Source organism: Oncorhynchus mykiss, chromosome 15 (assembly GCF_057628025.1).
Source record: "Oncorhynchus mykiss isolate SJ-2025 chromosome 15, ASM5762802v1, whole genome shotgun sequence".
Taxonomy (NCBI): domain Eukaryota; kingdom Metazoa; phylum Chordata; class Actinopteri; order Salmoniformes; family Salmonidae; genus Oncorhynchus; species Oncorhynchus mykiss.
The window spans coordinates 73,155,922-73,173,207 of record NC_143036.1 but is presented as its reverse complement, the minus strand read 5'-3'; the positions used below and the strand labels follow the sequence as shown (position 1 = coordinate 73,173,207).

General features: G+C 45.3%; 1 protein-coding gene across 3 annotated transcripts in view; it reads right to left on the bottom strand.

The window, feature by feature from the left end:
* The window catches only part of LOC110499701 (prickle-like protein 1), a 61,951-nt gene that overhangs the window by 5,978 nt on the left and 38,687 nt on the right, over positions 1 to 17,286 (bottom strand). For all 3 annotated transcript variants that reach the window (XM_090199140.1, XM_090199142.1, XM_090199139.1), the window contains exons 2-4: positions 14,612 to 15,082; positions 4,188 to 4,301; positions 2,648 to 2,785 (exon numbers count right to left, since the gene is read on the bottom strand). In XM_090199140.1, coding sequence (XP_090055266.1) covers positions 2,648 to 2,785; positions 4,188 to 4,301; positions 14,612 to 15,070 — 711 coding nt within the window. In that variant the 5' untranslated portion in view covers positions 15,071 to 15,082. The remainder of the gene's footprint in view (positions 1 to 2,647; positions 2,786 to 4,187; positions 4,302 to 14,611; positions 15,083 to 17,286) is intronic.

Sequence of the window (17,286 nt, the reverse complement as noted above, 5' to 3'; positions counted from 1 at the left end):
TCTCTCTCTCTATGTCTATGTCTCTCTCTCTGTCTCTGTCTGTACAGGTAGTATTCCAACATGCCAGTACTCAGTCACTCAAACCAGCCATGCCTTTACAACATGCCAGTCACTAGTCTAATAGGATGTGGTCACTAGTCTAATATGATGTGGTCACTAGTCTAATAGGATGTGGTCACTAGTCTAATAGGATGTGGTCACTAGTCTAATAGGATGTGGTCACTAGTCTAATAGGATGTGGTCACTAGTCTAATATGACGTGGTCACTAGTCTAATATGATGTGGTCACTAGTCTAATAGGATGTGGTCACTAGTCTAATAGGATGTGGTCACTAGTCTAATAGGATGTGGTCACTAGTCTAATAGGATGTGGTCACTAGTCTAATATGACGTGGTCACTAGTCTCATAGGATGTGGTCACTAGTCTAATAGGATGTGGTCACTAGTCTAATAGGATGTGGTCACTAGTCTAATAGGATGTGGTCACTAGTCTAATATGACGTGGTCACTAGTCTAATATGATGTGGTCACTAGTCTAATAGGATGTGGTCACTAGTCTAATAGGATGTGGTCACTAGTCTAATAGGATGTGGTCACTAGTCTAATAGGATGTGGTCACTAGTCTAATATGACGTGGTCACTAGTCTCATAGGATGTGGTCACTAGTCTAATAGGATGTGGTCACTAGTCTAATAGGATGTGGTCACTAGTCTAATAGGATGTGGTCACTAGTCTCATAGGATGTGGTCACTAGTCTAATATGATGTGGTCACTAGTCTAATAGGATGTGGTCACTAGTCTAATAGGATGTGGTCACTAGTCTAATAGGATGTGGTCACTAGTCTAATAGGATGTGGTCACTAGTCTAATATGATGTGGTGACTAGTCTAATAGGATGTGGTCACTAGTCTAATAGGATGTGGTCACTAGTCTAATATGATGTGGTCACTAGTCTAATAGGATGTGGTCACTAGTCTAATATGACGTGGTCACTAGTCTAATAGGATGTGGTCACTAGTCTAATAGGATGTGGTCACTAGTCTCATAGGATGTGGTCACTAATCTAATAGGATATGATGTGGTCACTAGTCTAATAGGATGTGGTCACTAGTCTAATAGGATGTGGTCACTAGTCTAATATGACGTGGTCACTAGTCTAATAGGATGTGGTCACTAGTCTAATAGGATGTGGTCACTAGTCTAATAGGATGTGGTCACTAGTCTAATAGGATGTGGTCACTAGTCTCAGGATGTGGTCACTAGTCTAATATGACGTGGTCACTAGTCTAATAGGATGTGGTCACTAGTCTAATATGACGTGGTCACTAGTCTAATAGGATGTGGTCACTAGTCACATAGGATGTGGTCACTAGTCTAATAGGATGTGGTCACTAGTCTAATAGGATGTGGTCACTAGTCACATAGGATGTGGTCACTAGTCACATAGGATGTGGTCACTAGTCCACAGTGATCAGAAAGGACTTATGGGATGTGGTCACTAGTCCACAGTGATCAGAAAGGACTTATGGGATGTGGTCACTAGTCCACAGTGATCAGAAAGGACTTATGGGATGTGGTCACTAGTCCACAGTAATCAGAAAGGACTAAATTAGTTTTTAAGGCCCTTTAACATGCCAAACTATGACCATTACATTTCACAAGCTGGAACTAAATCTATTGTACAGCACTAAGTCTTTTTAAACAGGATCTGAAGTCTTTCAACAAGCCAAACTGTGATCAATTCTATTCACAAGCTTTGGCAATATAAAAATGTGTTTCCCATGCCAAAAAAAAGCCCATTGAATTGAGAGGGAGGGAGCGAGAGAAAGAAAGAGAGAGTTTATTGTACAGTCTGTAGAGCACTGGGTTAACGGGTGCCTGCTGACCAGTGGTACAGTTAACCTTGTTAACCTTGTTAACATTTCTTTTTGACTGCAGGAAATTGGGCCCATTCTTTTTCCTGGAATAACTTCCACGCTCAGGTTGAGCATGAGCTCCTAATGTCCACACTTCCTCCTCTCTGCTCCTTCTGAGTGGGTTAGTTGTTAATGAGACAGACTCTGCCCTTGATTAAATCCTCACATTATCACTTGAGCTTTAGGGTCCCAAATGGCACCCTATTCCCTACATCGTGGCCTACTTCTCTCTGGGCCCTGGTCAAAAGAAGTGCACTATGTAGTGAATAGGATGCCATTTAGGACGCATACATTTAGAATAGAACAGAGCGAGGCCAAAGGGGGTCGGTAAGTCTTGAAATAAACAACTAATGTACTGCCCTGTGTTGTTAGCTTGTTGTCGTTTCCTGCTCTGCCTAGCAGGAAGAGCTTCAGGAGGAAGAAGCAGCTCTATATAGGATTGCTGCTCTGCCTACAGGAAGAGCTTCAGGAGGGAGAAGCAGCTCTTTATAGGATTGCTGCTCTGCCTACAGGAAGAGCTTCAGGAGGGAGAAGCAGCTCTTTATAGGATTGACATGTAATGAGGAAGGGAGAGACATATTTACTGGCTTTAACGTCATTTGGGAGAGATTTTCTTACTCGCCTCCCAGACTTGTATTGAAATGTTTTATAAGATATCGATAGAGTTTGTACTCGCAGTGTGGGTGGGTGTGCATGTGTACGAACGTGTGTGTGTGTGTATGTGAACATACATGTTCACAGAGGGTGTGTTGCAGGGCTCGGGGGAGCATCCTGGGGGTTCCTCTCCCCAGAGCCTCTCTCTTTCTCTGGACACTGAACATGTGGAGCTCCCTCTTCTCCTCCTCACTGAGAGAGTGGCAGTACCGTACCTGGGAGGGAGGGAGAGAGAGAGAGAGCGGGAGGGAGAGAGAAAGAGAGAGAGAGAAATAACACCAACTCAGATTTTACCCAACAGATAAAACCTAAACCCTCACTGCTTCCACCACAGATGTATTTTATGGTTATGTTATGGAAGGTGTTCTTCCCCTGGAGGCTCACCCCAAGGTTGGCATGAACGTGCACACATCAAGCCTGATGTTTAGAGCAGACAATTACCACACAGATAAATAAAAACGAGCGGAAGACTAACAACCAACAATGGGCCTTGTGGTTCCCTAACAACAGCAAACAACGCTGGTACACAACGAGAGCCCTCGGAGCGCCGCTCTCTAAACGTTCTCTGGTGTGTGTGTGTGTGTGTGTGTGTGTGCCCTACTTTACGGAGGCCTTGTAAACCACAGCTATGCCTGGAATCTCCCCTTCTCCCCTGCTGCAGTATGCCGCTCTGCTCTGAGCCTGGCAGCAAACATCATAAAGTCACTCAGTCAGACGCTTTATTGTTCCAAGGAACAAACGCCTGCCCACCTACAGGACTGGAGCAGAGCAGTCAAAGATGCCCTCTGTGATAGCCTCACATAGCCCCTCTGCACATCTCCCAGGGTAAACTGTGCTGACTAAAGGCGTGGTTTACAATGTGGGTCCAAGGAGTGCTGGTTTACAATCTAGAAAGACATTACAAGGATCCGGTTGTGTTTAAATGCAGTTATGCACCATATGTTACTATGGCGATCGTAGTAGGCGATGTGAGTGGTTTGTCTTTACTAGAATACCTCCACTGTGACGAGGTGACATTCTTTAGTCACCATTAACCTGGCCCGATCCCAAATCTGTGTGGTTAAAGCCATCTCCGCTGACTATCACTGTCTGGGTGAAGCACATTCAGATCTGGGACCAGGGCCTGTATTCACAAAGAGTGTCTAGGATCAGGTTTGTGAATACTAATCTCTCATGGACAGATGTATGTGAATTGAACTGGTACTGTAGAATCTGTTGGAATTGGAATGTGATCTGTGGGATAACGAGGAGCAGTAGGTGTTTTGCAGGTTATTCGGACTAATCACGATTTTGCAGGTGTTAGCATCCTTCGAATTTGGAAGGGGAGGGGACATTCAACCCGTAACTTGCACCGAGAGAGGGTGGAGCTCCTCGTTCTGGTTCCGTTCCTCGTTCTAGCATCTCTTAATTCCTTCTCTTAACACTTATGGACCCAGAACCTAATCAAGCAGCTGACCCATTACCTGAGACTTTAGTTCTGGGTTAACCGAGACTATGTGAATACAGACTCAGTAGATTAACTCTCTGTCCTGGGTTCAGTTCTTACCTCATTGTCATGAGGGGGCAGCTGGTAGAGCAGACCCAGTAGATTAACTCTGTCCTGGGTTCAGTTCTTACCTCATTGTCATGAGGCGGCAGCTGGTAGAGCAGCTGTCTGATCCTGTGTTTCTCTCCAGGACTGTTGACGTAGGGGACCTTGTCCTCCGGAAGACAGGAGAAATACTGCTGTACCTGGGGATGGGGGGACGGAGGGATGGGGGGAATGGTTAGAACAGTCTTAGTTCTGTCATACTGCAAATCCACCTTCAATCACACATGTTCCAGGTTGGTCTTAATGGTTCAGTAGTTCAGTTGGAGGGTGATGCTCACCCTAAAAGACCAGGCATACCTCCAGGATCTGTACTGCCCTGCAACATAAATACCCCACTGGGCTCCAGGACAAGAGCACAATCACAGCTGCTTAAAGAGCTTTGTTCGGGCCAGATCCACCATGGTATGCCAACAAAGGCCAGGGTCAGTCAGTCAGTCACAGTCAGTCAGTGGAAAATCACTCAGGTCACAGTTCATACAAGACTGGTGCTTCCGTTGACTGATTGACCATTTTTACAATAGTTATCCCACCAACCAACTACCTTCTCTTGATGAATGTCTCCACCTCTCCACCATGAGTTCATGACTATCTATGAATATGAAGACCCTGTTTTACCTCCACACATTCTAGAGGTGTAGAGAGTGAAGGGCTGGGAAACATGGGGGACTGGTTGGGGGGGGAGTAAGGTTACAAAAACAAGGTATTTGGCTTGGGAGGCCTCCTGTTGATTTCAGACCTTCATTACTTCCATGTGTGCTCATAGTTAATGAGAGGGTGGGGGAGAGATAGAAGGAAGAGCGAGAGAGAGAGAGAGAGAGAGACAAGAGTTTTTGGGAAAGAGAGAGAGAGAGCTTTGGGAAAGTGCCACATAGCCTGGAGTCAGAGGCCAGCACTGTTTGCAGTCGGAGCTGAACTGTAAAGAAAGCAGCCAGTGTTAATGATGCTACAGCCACACAGTCAGTATCACTAGGAAGGAGGCATAAAACACTCTCAACCACTCTAGCCCCACAGGCTAACAGGCCACAGTAACGATCTGCTGAGGTTGCATGTTACTGCACTAACTGAAACAGGATGTGAACATGTTTTTATAATAGCTTGTACACTCTTAGAACCCTTTTAGGTTCTACACAGCACCTTCGGCTGTCCCCGTAGGATGATCCCTTGAAGAACCCTTTTGAGTTCCATGTAGAACCCTCTTCTACATGGAACTCAAAATGGTTCAACCTGGAACCGAAAAAGTTTATTCTAAGGATTGAACCTACCTGGAACCAAAAGGGGTTCTCCCATGGGGGCAGCTGTAGAACTGTTTTGGAACCTTTTTTTGTAAGAGTGTATAGTTGATGCCACATTGGGACTTAATAGACTTCCGGTGCCGACAGAGATGGCCGCCTAGGTTCCTAGGAAACTATGCAGTATTTTGTTTTTTTACGTGTTATTTCTTACATTGGTACCCCAGGTAATCTCAGGTTTCATTACATACAGTCGGTAGGATAAGAGCAACGTCAACTCAACATCATTATGACCAGGAATACGACTTTCCCGAAGCGGATCCTGTGTTTTGCCCACCACCCAGGACAATGGATCGGATCCCATCCGGCGAACCAAAACAACGTCACCGTAAAAGGGGCAAGCGAAGCAGTCTTCTGGTCAGGCTCCGGAGACGGGCACATTGCGCACCACTCCCTAGCATACTACTCGCCAATGTCCAGTCTCTTGACAACAAGGTTGATGAAATCCGAGCAAGGGTAGCACTCCAGAGAGACATCAGAGACTGTAACGTTCTTTGCTTCACGGAAACATGGCTCACTCGAGTGACGCTATCGGAGTCGGTGCAGCCAGCTGGTTTCTTCACACATCGCGCCGACAGAAACAAGCATCTTTCTGGTAAGAAGAGGGGCGGATGGGTATTCCTTATGATTAACGAGATGTGATGTGATCATAACAACATACAGGAACTCAAGTCCTTCTGTTCACCTGACTTAGAATTCCTCACAATCAAATGTCAACAGCATTATCTACCAAGAGAATTCTCTTCGATTATAATGACAGCCATATATATTCCCCCCCAAGCAGACACATCGATGGCCCTGAACAAACTTTATTTGACTCTATGTAAACTGGAAACCACATATCCTGAGGCTGAATTCATTGTAGCTGGGGATTTTAACAAGGCTAATCTGAGAACAAGACTCCCTAAATTCTATCAGCATATCGATTGTGCAACCAGGGCTGGTAAAACCCTGGATCATTGTTATTCTAACTTCTGCGACGCATATAAGGCCCTCCCCCGCCCTCCTTCCAGAAAAGCTGACCACGACTCTATTTTGTTGCTTCCAGCCTATAGACAGAAACTAAAACAGGAAGCTCCCGCGCTCAGGTCTGTTCAACGCTGGTCCGACCAATCTGATTCCACGCTTCAAGACTGCTTCGATCACGTGGATTGGGATATATGTTTCGCATTGCGTCCAACAACAACATTGACGAATACGCTGATTCGGTGAGCGAACTGAAAGCGCAAACCACTGCTTTTAACCAGGGCAAGGTGACCGGAAACATGACCGAACAGTGTAGCTATTCCCTCCGCAAGGCAATCAAACAAGCTAAGCGTTAGTATAGAGACAAAGTAGAGTTGCAATTCAACGGCTCAGACACAAGTGGCAGGTTCTACAGTCAATCATGGATTACAAAAAGAAAACCAGCCCCGTCACGGACCAGGATGTCTTGCTTCCAGACAGACTAAATAACTTCTTTGCTCGCCTTGAGGACAATACAGTGCCACTGACACGGCCCGCTACCAAAACCTGCGGACTCTCCTTCACTGCAGCCGAAGTGAGTAAAACATTTAAACGTGTTAACCCTCGCAGGGCTGCAGGCCCAGACGGCATCCCCAGCTGCGTCCTCAGAGCATGCGCAGACCAGCTGGCTGGTGTGTTTACGGACACATTCAATCAATCCTTATCCCAGTCTGCTTCAAGACATGCTTCAAGAGGTCCACCATTGTTCCTGTTCCCAAGAAAGCTAAACGACTACCGCCCGTAGCACTCACTTCCGTCATCATGAAGTTCTTTGAGAGACTAGTCAAGGACCATATCACCTCCACCCTACCTGACACCCTAGACCCACTCCAATTTGCTTACCGCCCCAATAGGTCCACAGACGACGCAATCGCAACCACACTGCACACTGCCCTAACCCATCTGGACAAGAGGAATGCCTACGTGAGAATGCTGTTCATCGACTACAGCTCAGCATTTAACACCATAGTACCCTCCAAACTCGTCATCAAGCTCGAGACCCTGGGTCTCGACCCCGCCCTGTGCAACTGGGTCCTGGATTTCCTGACGGGCAGCCCCCAGGTGGTGAGGGTAGGTAACAACATCTGGGAGGAGGTGAGGGCCCTCAGAGTGTGGTGTCAGGAAAATAAACTCACACTCAACGTCAACAAAACAAAGGAGATGATCGTGGACTTCAATAAACAGCAGAGGGAGCACCCCCCTATCCACATCGTCAGGACAGTAGTGGAGAGGGTAGTAAATTTTAAGTTCCTCGGCGTACACATCACGAGCAAACTGAATTGGTCCACCCACACAGACAGCGTTGTGAAGAAGGCTCAGCAGCGCCTCTTCAACCTCAGGAGGCCGAAGAAATGTGTCTTGTCACCAAAAGCACTCACAAACTTTTACAGATGCATAGTCGAGAGCATCCTGTCGGGCTGTATCACCGCCTGGTACGGCAACTGCTCCGCCCACAACCGTAAGGCTCTCCAGAGGGTAGTGAGGTCTGCACAATGCATCACCGGGGGCAAACTACCTGCCCTCTAGGACACCTACACCATCCGATGTCACAGGAAGGCCATAAAGATCATCAAGGACAACAACCACCTGAGCCACTGCCTGTTCACCCCACTATCATCCAGAAGGCGAGGTCAGTACAGGTGCATCAAAGCAGGGTCCAAGAGACTGAAAAACAGCTTCTATCTCAAGGCCATCAGACTGTTAAACAGCCACTACTAACATTGAGTGGCTGCTGCCAACATACTGACTCAACTCCAGCCACTTTAATAATGGAAATTGATGTCAAAATATATCACTAGCCACTTTAAACAATGCCACTTAATATAATGTTTACATACCCTACATTACTCATCTCATATGTATATACTGTACTCTATACCATCTACTGCATCTTGCCATCTGTATGTAATACATGTATCACTAGCCACTTTAAACTATGCCACTTTGTTTACATACCCTACGTTACTCATCTCATATGTACAGTGCCTTGCGAAAGTATTCGGCCCCCTTGAACTTTGCGACCTTTTGCCACATTTCAGGCTTCAAACATAAAGATATAAAACTGTATTTTTTTGTGAAGAATCAACAACAAGTGGGACACAATCATGAAGTGGAACGACATTTATTGGATATTTCAAACTTTTTTAACAAATCAAAAACTGAAAAATTGGGCGTGCAAAATTATTCAGCCCCTTTAGTTTCAGTGCAGCAAACTCTCTCCAGAAGTTCAGTGAGGATCTCTGAATGATCCAATGTTGACCTAAATGACTAATGATGATAAATACAATCCACCTGTGTGTAATCAAGTCTCCGTATACATGCACCTGCACTGTGATAGTCTCAGAGGTCCGTTAAAAGCGCAGAGAGCATCATGAAGAACAAGGAACACACCAGGCAGGTCCAAGATACTGTTGTGAAGAAGTTTAAAGACGGATTTGGATACAAAAAGATTTCCCAAGCTTTAAACATCCCAATGAGCACTGTGCAAGTGATAATATTGAAATGGAAGGAGTATCAGACCACTGCAAATCTACCAAGACCTGGCCGTCCCTCTAAACTTTCAGCTCATACAAGGAGAAGACTGATCAGAGATGCAGCCAAGAGGCCCATGATCACTCTGGATGAACTGCAGAGATCTACAGCTGAGGTGGGAGACTCTGTCCATAGGACAACAATCAGTCGTATATTGCACAAATCTGGCCTTTATGGAAGAGTGGCAAGAAGAAAGCCATTTCTTAAAGATATCCATAAAAAGTGTCGTTTAAAGTTTGCCACAAGCCACCTGGGAGACACACAAAACATGTGGAAGAAGGTGCTCTGGTCAGATGAAACCAAAATGGAACTTTTTGGCAACAATGCAAAACGTTATGTTTGGCGTAAAAGCAACACAGCTGAACACACCATCCCCACTGTCAAACATGGTGGTGGCAGCATCATGGTTTGGGCCTGCTTTTCTTCAGCAGGGACAGGGAAGATGGTTAAAATTGATGGGAAGATGGATGGAGCCAAATACAGGACCATTCTGGAAGAAAACCTGATGGAGTCTGCAAAAGACCTGAGACTGGGACGGAGATTTGTCTTCCAACAAGACAAATCCAAAACACAAAGCAAAATCTACAATGGAATGGTTTAAAAATAAACATATCCAGGTGTTAGAATGGCCAAGTCAAAGTCCAGACCTGAATCCAATCGAGAATCTGTGGAAAGAACTGAAAACTGCTGTTCACAAATGCTCTCCATCCAACCTCACTGAGCTCGAGCTGTTTTGCAAGGAGGAATGGGAAAAAATTTCAGTCTCTCGATGTGCAAAACTGATAGAGACATACCCCAAGCGACTTACAGCTGTAATCGCAGCAAAAGGTGGCGCTACAAAGTATTAACTTAAGGGGGCTGAATAATTTTGCACGCCCAATTTTTCAGTTTTTGATTTGTTAAAAAAGTTTGAAATATCCAATAAATGTCGTTCCACTTCATGATTGTGTCCCACTTGTTGTTGATTCTTCACAAAAAAATACAGTTTTATATCTTTATGTTTGAAGCCTGAAATGTGGCAAAAGGTCGCAAAGTTCAAGGGGGCCGAATACTTTCGCAAGGCACTGTATATACTGTACTCGATACCATCCACTGTATCTTGACTATGCTGCTCTGTACCATCACTCATTCATATATCTTTATGTACATATTCTTCATCCCTTTACACTTGTGTGTATAAGGTAGTTGTTATGGAATTGTTTGGTTAGATTACTCGTTGGTTATTACTGCATTGTCGGAACTAGAAGCACAAGCATTTCGCTACAATCGCATTAACATCTGCTAACCATGTGTATGTGACAAATACAATTAGATTTGTTTTGATTTAATAGTCGACTGGTTTTAACAGAGAAAATAGAGGGAAGCAACTGAGACAAATATATTTCAACAACATTCCAGCAAAAACAAGAGGTAATAGGACGGTAGTACTATGAACCCCTAAACCATGGGATGTATAGCCTAGCCCTAGACTGACTCACTCTGAAACAGAACTCTAAACCATGGGATGTATAGCCTAGCCCTAGACTGACTCACTCTGAAACAGAACTCTAAACCATGGGATGTATAACCTAGCCCTAGACTGACTCACTCTGAAACAGAACTCTAAACCATGGGATGTATAGTCTAGCCCTAGACTGACTCACTCTGAAACAGAACTCTAAACCATGGGATGTATAGCCTAGCCCTAGACTGACTCACTCTGAAACAGAACTCTAAACCATGGGATGTATAGTCTAGCCCTAGACTGACTCACTCTGAAACAGAACTCTAAACCATGGGATGTATAGTCTAGCCCTAGACTGACTCACTCTGAAACAGAACTCTAAACCATGGGATGTATAGTCTAGCCCTAGACTGACTCACTCTGAAACAGAACTCTAAACCATGGGATGTATAGTCTAGCCCTAGACTGACTCACTCTGAAACAGAACTCTAAACCATGGGATGTATAACCTAGCCCTAGACTGACTCACTCTGAAACAGAACTCTAAACCATGGGATGTATAGTCTAGCCCTAGACTGACTCACTCTGAAACAGAACTCTAAACCATGGGATGTATAGCCTAGCCCTAGACTGACTCACTCTGAAACAGAACTCTAAACCATGGGATGTATAGTCTAGCCCTAGACTGACTCACTCTGAAACAGAACTCTAAACCATGGGATGTATAACCTAGCCCTAGACTGACTCACTCTGAAACAGAACTCTAAACCATGGGATGTATAGTCTAGCCCTAGACTGACTCACTCTGAAACAGAACTCTAAACCATGGGATGTATAGTCTAGCCCTAGACTGACTCACTCTGAAACAGAACTCTAAACCATGGGATGTATAGCCTAGCCCTAGACCCTAGACTGACTCACTCTGAAACATAACTCTAAACCATGGGATGTATAGCCTAGCCCTAGACTGACTCACTCTGAAACAGAACTCTAAACCATGGGATGTATAACCTAGCCCTAGACTGACTCACTCTGAAACAGAACTCTAAACCATGGGATGTATAGCCTCGCCCTAGACTGACTCACTCTGAAACAGAACTCTAAACCATGGGATGTATAGTCTAGCCCTAGACTGACTCACTCTGAAACAGAACTCTAAACCATGGGATGTATAGTCTAGCCCTAGACCCTAGACTGACTCACTCTGAAACAGAACTCTAAACCATGGGATGTATAGTCTAGCCCTAGACTGACTCACTCTGAAACAGAACTCTAAACCATGGGATGTATAGTCTAGCCCTAGACTGACTCACTCTGAAACATAACTCTAAACCATGGGATGTATAGTCTAGCCCTAGACTGACTCACTCTGAAACAGAACTCTAAACCATGGGATGTATAGCCTAGCCCTAGACTGACTCACTCTGAAACAGAACTCTAAACCATGGGATGTATAGTCTAGCCCTAGACCCTAGACTGACTCACTCTGAAACAGAACTCTAAACCATGGGATGTATAGTCTAGCCCTAGACTGACTCACTCTGAAACAGAACTCTAAACCATGGGATGTATAGCCTAGCCCTAGACTGACTCACTCTGAAACAGAACTCTAAACCATGGGATGTATAGTCTAGCCCTAGACTGACTCACTCTGAAACAGAACTCTAAACCATGGGATGTATAGCCTCGCCCTAGACTGACTCACTCTGAAACAGAACTCTAAACCATGGGATGTATAGTCTAGCCCTAGACTGACTCACTCTGAAACAGAACTCTAAACCATGGGATGTATAGTCTAGCCCTAGACTGACTCACTCTGAAACAGAACTCTAAACCATGGGATGTATAGTCTAGCCCTAGACTGACTCACTCTGAAACAGAACTCTAAACCATGGGATGTATAGTCTAGCCCTAGACTGACTCACTCTGAAACAGAACTCTAAACCATGGGATGTATAGCCTAGCCCTAGACTGACTCACTCTGAAACAGAACTCTAAACCATGGGATGTATAGTCTAGCCCTAGACTGACTCACTCTGAAACAGAACTCTAAACCATGGGATGTATAGTCTAGCCCTAGACTGACTCACTCTGAAACAGAACTCTAAACCATGGGATGTATAGCCTAGCTCTAGACCCTAGACTGACTCACTCTGAAACATAACTGTCATTGTTGGAAAACACTGAAAAACATTGACATGACGACCTGCGTTACCATGATTTATTATTTGTCTTAAATCGTATAGATCAGTGTTGACTCCATCCTACTTTGTCCCCGCTCCTCCAGACGAACATTTCCAGGAGATCACAGGCACTCTGCAGGAGGGGCGAATGGCATGTCAGTATGTCTGTATTTATAGACTCCAGACATTAAACATTAAAGCCTGAAGTCTGGCTGCAGTTTGTTTGAGGATTTGTCTCGGATGGCCACACTTCTGTGTTCAGTCAGATCTCAGTGGAAGGCAGTGTGTGTGTGTGTGTGTGTGTGTGTGTGTGTGTGGGGGGGGGGGGGGGGGGGGGTTCTGTGTGTGTGTCACAGGAATTCTATGCCTGTGAGGGGTTGTTAGAATATCGGGGGCAGAGAGATGTAGAATCTGTCAGGAGACATCAGTAGAGTTGGAGAATAGTCCTATTGCTGCTATTCTCTGTGTGCTGTAATGTCCACAGTTTGTGACACTGACAAATAGTGTGACTCTACATCTCACCACCAAGGGGATTTACAAATCAAATCAAATGGATCTATAAAGCCCTTTTTATGTCAGCATTCCTCCTGATCTCCAACTGTTAACATTAGGAGTGGACTGATTCCTCCTGATCTCCAACAGTTAACATTAGGAGTGGACTGATTCCTCCTGATCTCCAACAGTTAACATTAGGAGTGGACTGATTCCTCCTGATCTCCAACAGTTAACATTAGGAGTGGACTGATTCCTCCTGATCTCCAACAGTTAACATTAGGAGTGGATTGATTCCTCCTGGTCTCCAACAGTTAACATTAGGAGTGGATTGATTCCTCCTGATCTCCAACAGTTAACATTAGGAGTGGACTGATTCCTCCTGATCTCCAACAGTTAACATTAGGAGTGGACTGATTCCTCCTGATCTCCAACAGTTAACATTAGGAGTGGATTGATTCCTCCTGGCAGGTCGGGGTCTAGTATTAGCCTATCTATGTGGATGGACATTCAGTTTGCCAGCTGTGTTTTGTGACATTCAGATATGGCTTACTACCAATGGTCACTGTGATGTGATCTGTCACCAACAGCTCCCCGCTACCTCTCCCCAGGAGGAGAGTCATGAACTGTTCCAGGTCCAGAGGCATGGTGAACTGGCCCCTTGTGTTCTACACTCAACGCTGCATCTCAGCCTCACCTCAGGAAGATGGCAACACCCTGTCACTTGGCTTTAAGTCCCTGTGACGTGTGTGTGTGTGTGTGTGTGTGTGTGTGTGTGTGTGTGTGTGTGTGTGTGTGTGTGTGTGTGTGTGTGTGTGTGTGTGTGAGTGAGAGTGAGAGTGAGAGTGAGAGTGAGAGTGAGAGAGAGATGCCCGTCCCAGTGTCACACCAGCCCTACCAGATGTTCTGTTTCCACCTCGAGCCGAAACTCTGGACTCATCCAACTCAATCCAATGGATGACAACACAGTATTGTCTATTGTCCATCATTATGTATCTCCATCATGTTATAGTTACAGTCATGTATCTCTATCATGTTATAGTTACAGTCATGTATCTCCATCATGTTATAGTTACAGTCATGTATCTCCATCATGTTATAGTTACAGTCATGTATCTCCATCATGTTATAGTTACAGTCATGTATCTCCATCATGTTATAGTTACAGTCATATATCTCCATCATGTTATAGTTACAGTCATGTATCTTCATCATGTTATAGTTACAGTCATGTATCTCCATCATGTTATAGTTACAGTCATGTATCTCCATCATGTTATAGTTACAGTCATATATCTCCATCTAATTTGACTGAAGGTGATGATGCTGTTGAACGTCATCTTGACTTAGCAGAGGCACCAAACACATATACACATGCATTAATTTACTGACTTTATGTGATGCCACTAAGGTGGTCGTTGTTAGCGACCGTAGTTACTGGAGAAGCTTGTGGTTGACTATTCAACAGACAAATGAGGATATGATGATGATGCCGTGCTGCTCACCTGTTCAGGTCTGAGTCCAGGCGGTACCCAGGCGTATTCCTCAAGGGCACAACCTGAGTCATCGTCTGACGTAGAGCTCCTCTGGAAGCCCAGGGTCAGTTTCCCCAGCTTCCCCCCCGTCTGCTGCTCCATATCCAGGCCCCGGACACCCCCCGTCCGCTGCTCCGTATCCAGGCCCCGGACACCCCCCGTCCGCTGCTCCGTATCCAGGCCCCGGACACCCCTCGTCCGCTGCTCCGTATCCAGGCCCCGGACACCCCTCGTCCGCTGCTCCGTATCCAGGCCCCGGACACCCACCGTCCGCTGCTCCATATCCAGGCCCCGGACACCCCTTGTCCGCTGCTCCGTATCCAGGCCCCGGACACCCCTCGTCCGCTGCTCCGTATCCAGGCCCCGGAAACCCCCCGTCCGCTGCTCCATATCCAGGCCCCGGACACCCACCAGCCGCTCCAGGTTCATCACACGCGGGCGCTGCCCGAGGGAGACAGAAAAGGAGACGAAGTGTTATCAAATGCCCCCAAATTCAACGTTTAGAATAATTCCTCATTCAGTCAGTGGTTCTTCAGACTTTATTTATCGGGAGGGACATCTCTATATCAAACGTTGTTGTCTGTTTCTGCTTTCCTGAAAACACTGGTCTGCTCTCGTATAGAAACAGAGCGGCAGGTAGCCTAGATCCTAGTGGTTAGAGCATTGGGCCAGTAACTGAAAGGTTCCTGGACCGAGCTGGCAAGGTAAAAATCTGTCATTCTGCCCCTGAACAAGGCAGTTAACCCACTGTTCCCCGGTAGGCCGTCATTGTAAATAAGAATCTGTTCTTAACTGACTTGCCTAGCTAAAGAAACAACAGTATCTGAATGGCAGGTTGTAGTTACAGTAGATGACAGGTTGTAGTGTGCCTATATCATGTACAGTGTGCCAATATAATCCTAGAGTTGAATCCCTACATGAAGTACCACTGTAACAGATACCTCCAACTCAGCATCGCTGCTGGAGGGCCTGGGTCTAACAGTGAGCTGGATGGATGCTCACAGCCCTCACTGTAGAGTTAAGACTGTGCAGTATATTAGACAGGTTAGTGGAGTACAGACTGACTGTTAAATGGATCTGGTCTTATAATCATGATTAAATCCCCTTACATCACATCACATGACACTGAACTGTACATTGAGTCAGAGACCTTTTGTACCGGTCACATCCAAAGCTGTGCGTGTGTAAAACATGTATTTAATACCTAGTGTGTGGCTTACAAGGACAGGACAGGGACAAGGACAGGACGCTTGTGGGACTGACACAGAGCGGTACATTCAGAGACCTGTTGTACTGGTCACAATCACAGTGAAACACTGCTGGTTCATAGGTTGAGGTTGTATTGGGCACAGGGGGCTGGTGTCCATGACGACACCACAGTACACACGTAGGAGGACATGATATCTCCTCATATAACACAGCTTTGTGTCTGTGATTGTCTAAGGCACACACATCACTATTTCACAGAATCTCAGCCATTTTAGGTTCCTTTCAAAGCCTTTTAAAGGACCTGATAAGGAGGAGGTGTCGGGTTACATCAAGAGATGTTTATCACTTCAGTCTCTCTTCTCTCTTATCACTGTGTTCACCTACTTCAGAGCCCTCTCTCTACCCGCGTCGCAAATGGCACCCTATTCCCTATATAGTGCACTACTTTTGACCAGAGCTCTAAGGGAGCTCTATGTGCCCTGGTCTAAAGTAGTGCACTAAATAGGGAATAGTGTGCCATTTGGGATGTACAACTCTGTCGCTGTCAGATAACCTGGTTTAAGTCTTGGAGGTGTTAAAAACCCCACTTGTGTTTTGTTTGAGCTCCTTTGACGTGCAAATGAAGACCAGAATAGCCTGAGAAGAGCACCCTTGTTTGGGGAGAAAGTTTGAATTTCACAGACGCCCTCTAAACTTAATGGAAGTTCACTCTTGAGTCACAAGGAGGGACCTTCTTCTGAAAGATTAGGTATGTCACAAGGACTGTCACAAGAGAGACCAAACGTCCCGAGAGTCTGAGTATGTAGGTCTAATACCTTTCTGTCTAATCATTTAAATAAAAAAGTTCAACAAAAACATGTCAGTAACCTGCTAGCTGTGGAAAATATATGTAAACTAATGTCAGCTAATGTATTCTGAGATATAATTTGAATGCCTTCACATGAGTTAATCACAGTCTAATGCCCATTCAAACAGAGATGGTAATTGTGACTCAGCCAGTCAACATCACTGTGGAGAAATGAATGGGGAAAGTTTGTTTGAATTTGAATACAGTTACAACAAGCCCTGCAGCTCCTAACCAACAAATACAAAAAGGGTCATAAAAGGCTCAGGCTGTAAAACTGGGACTGAGCTCATTTCACACACACAACACAACGTAGTGGCTCTGCCAGCTTTTTACCAAGTAGGACCAGATGACGACATCACTCATTAGTTCTTCTAATCTAACAGAACCCGAGGTCTCTGTGGTATGAGTAGTACTCAGTGTTGACAGCACATATATATATATTTTTAATTTAACTAGGCAAGTCAGTTTAGAGCAAATTCTTATTGACAATGATAGCCTACCAGGGAACAGTGGGTTAACTGCCTTGTTGAGGGGCAAGAACAACAGATTTGACCTTGTCACCTCAGGGATTTGATCCAGCAACCTTTTG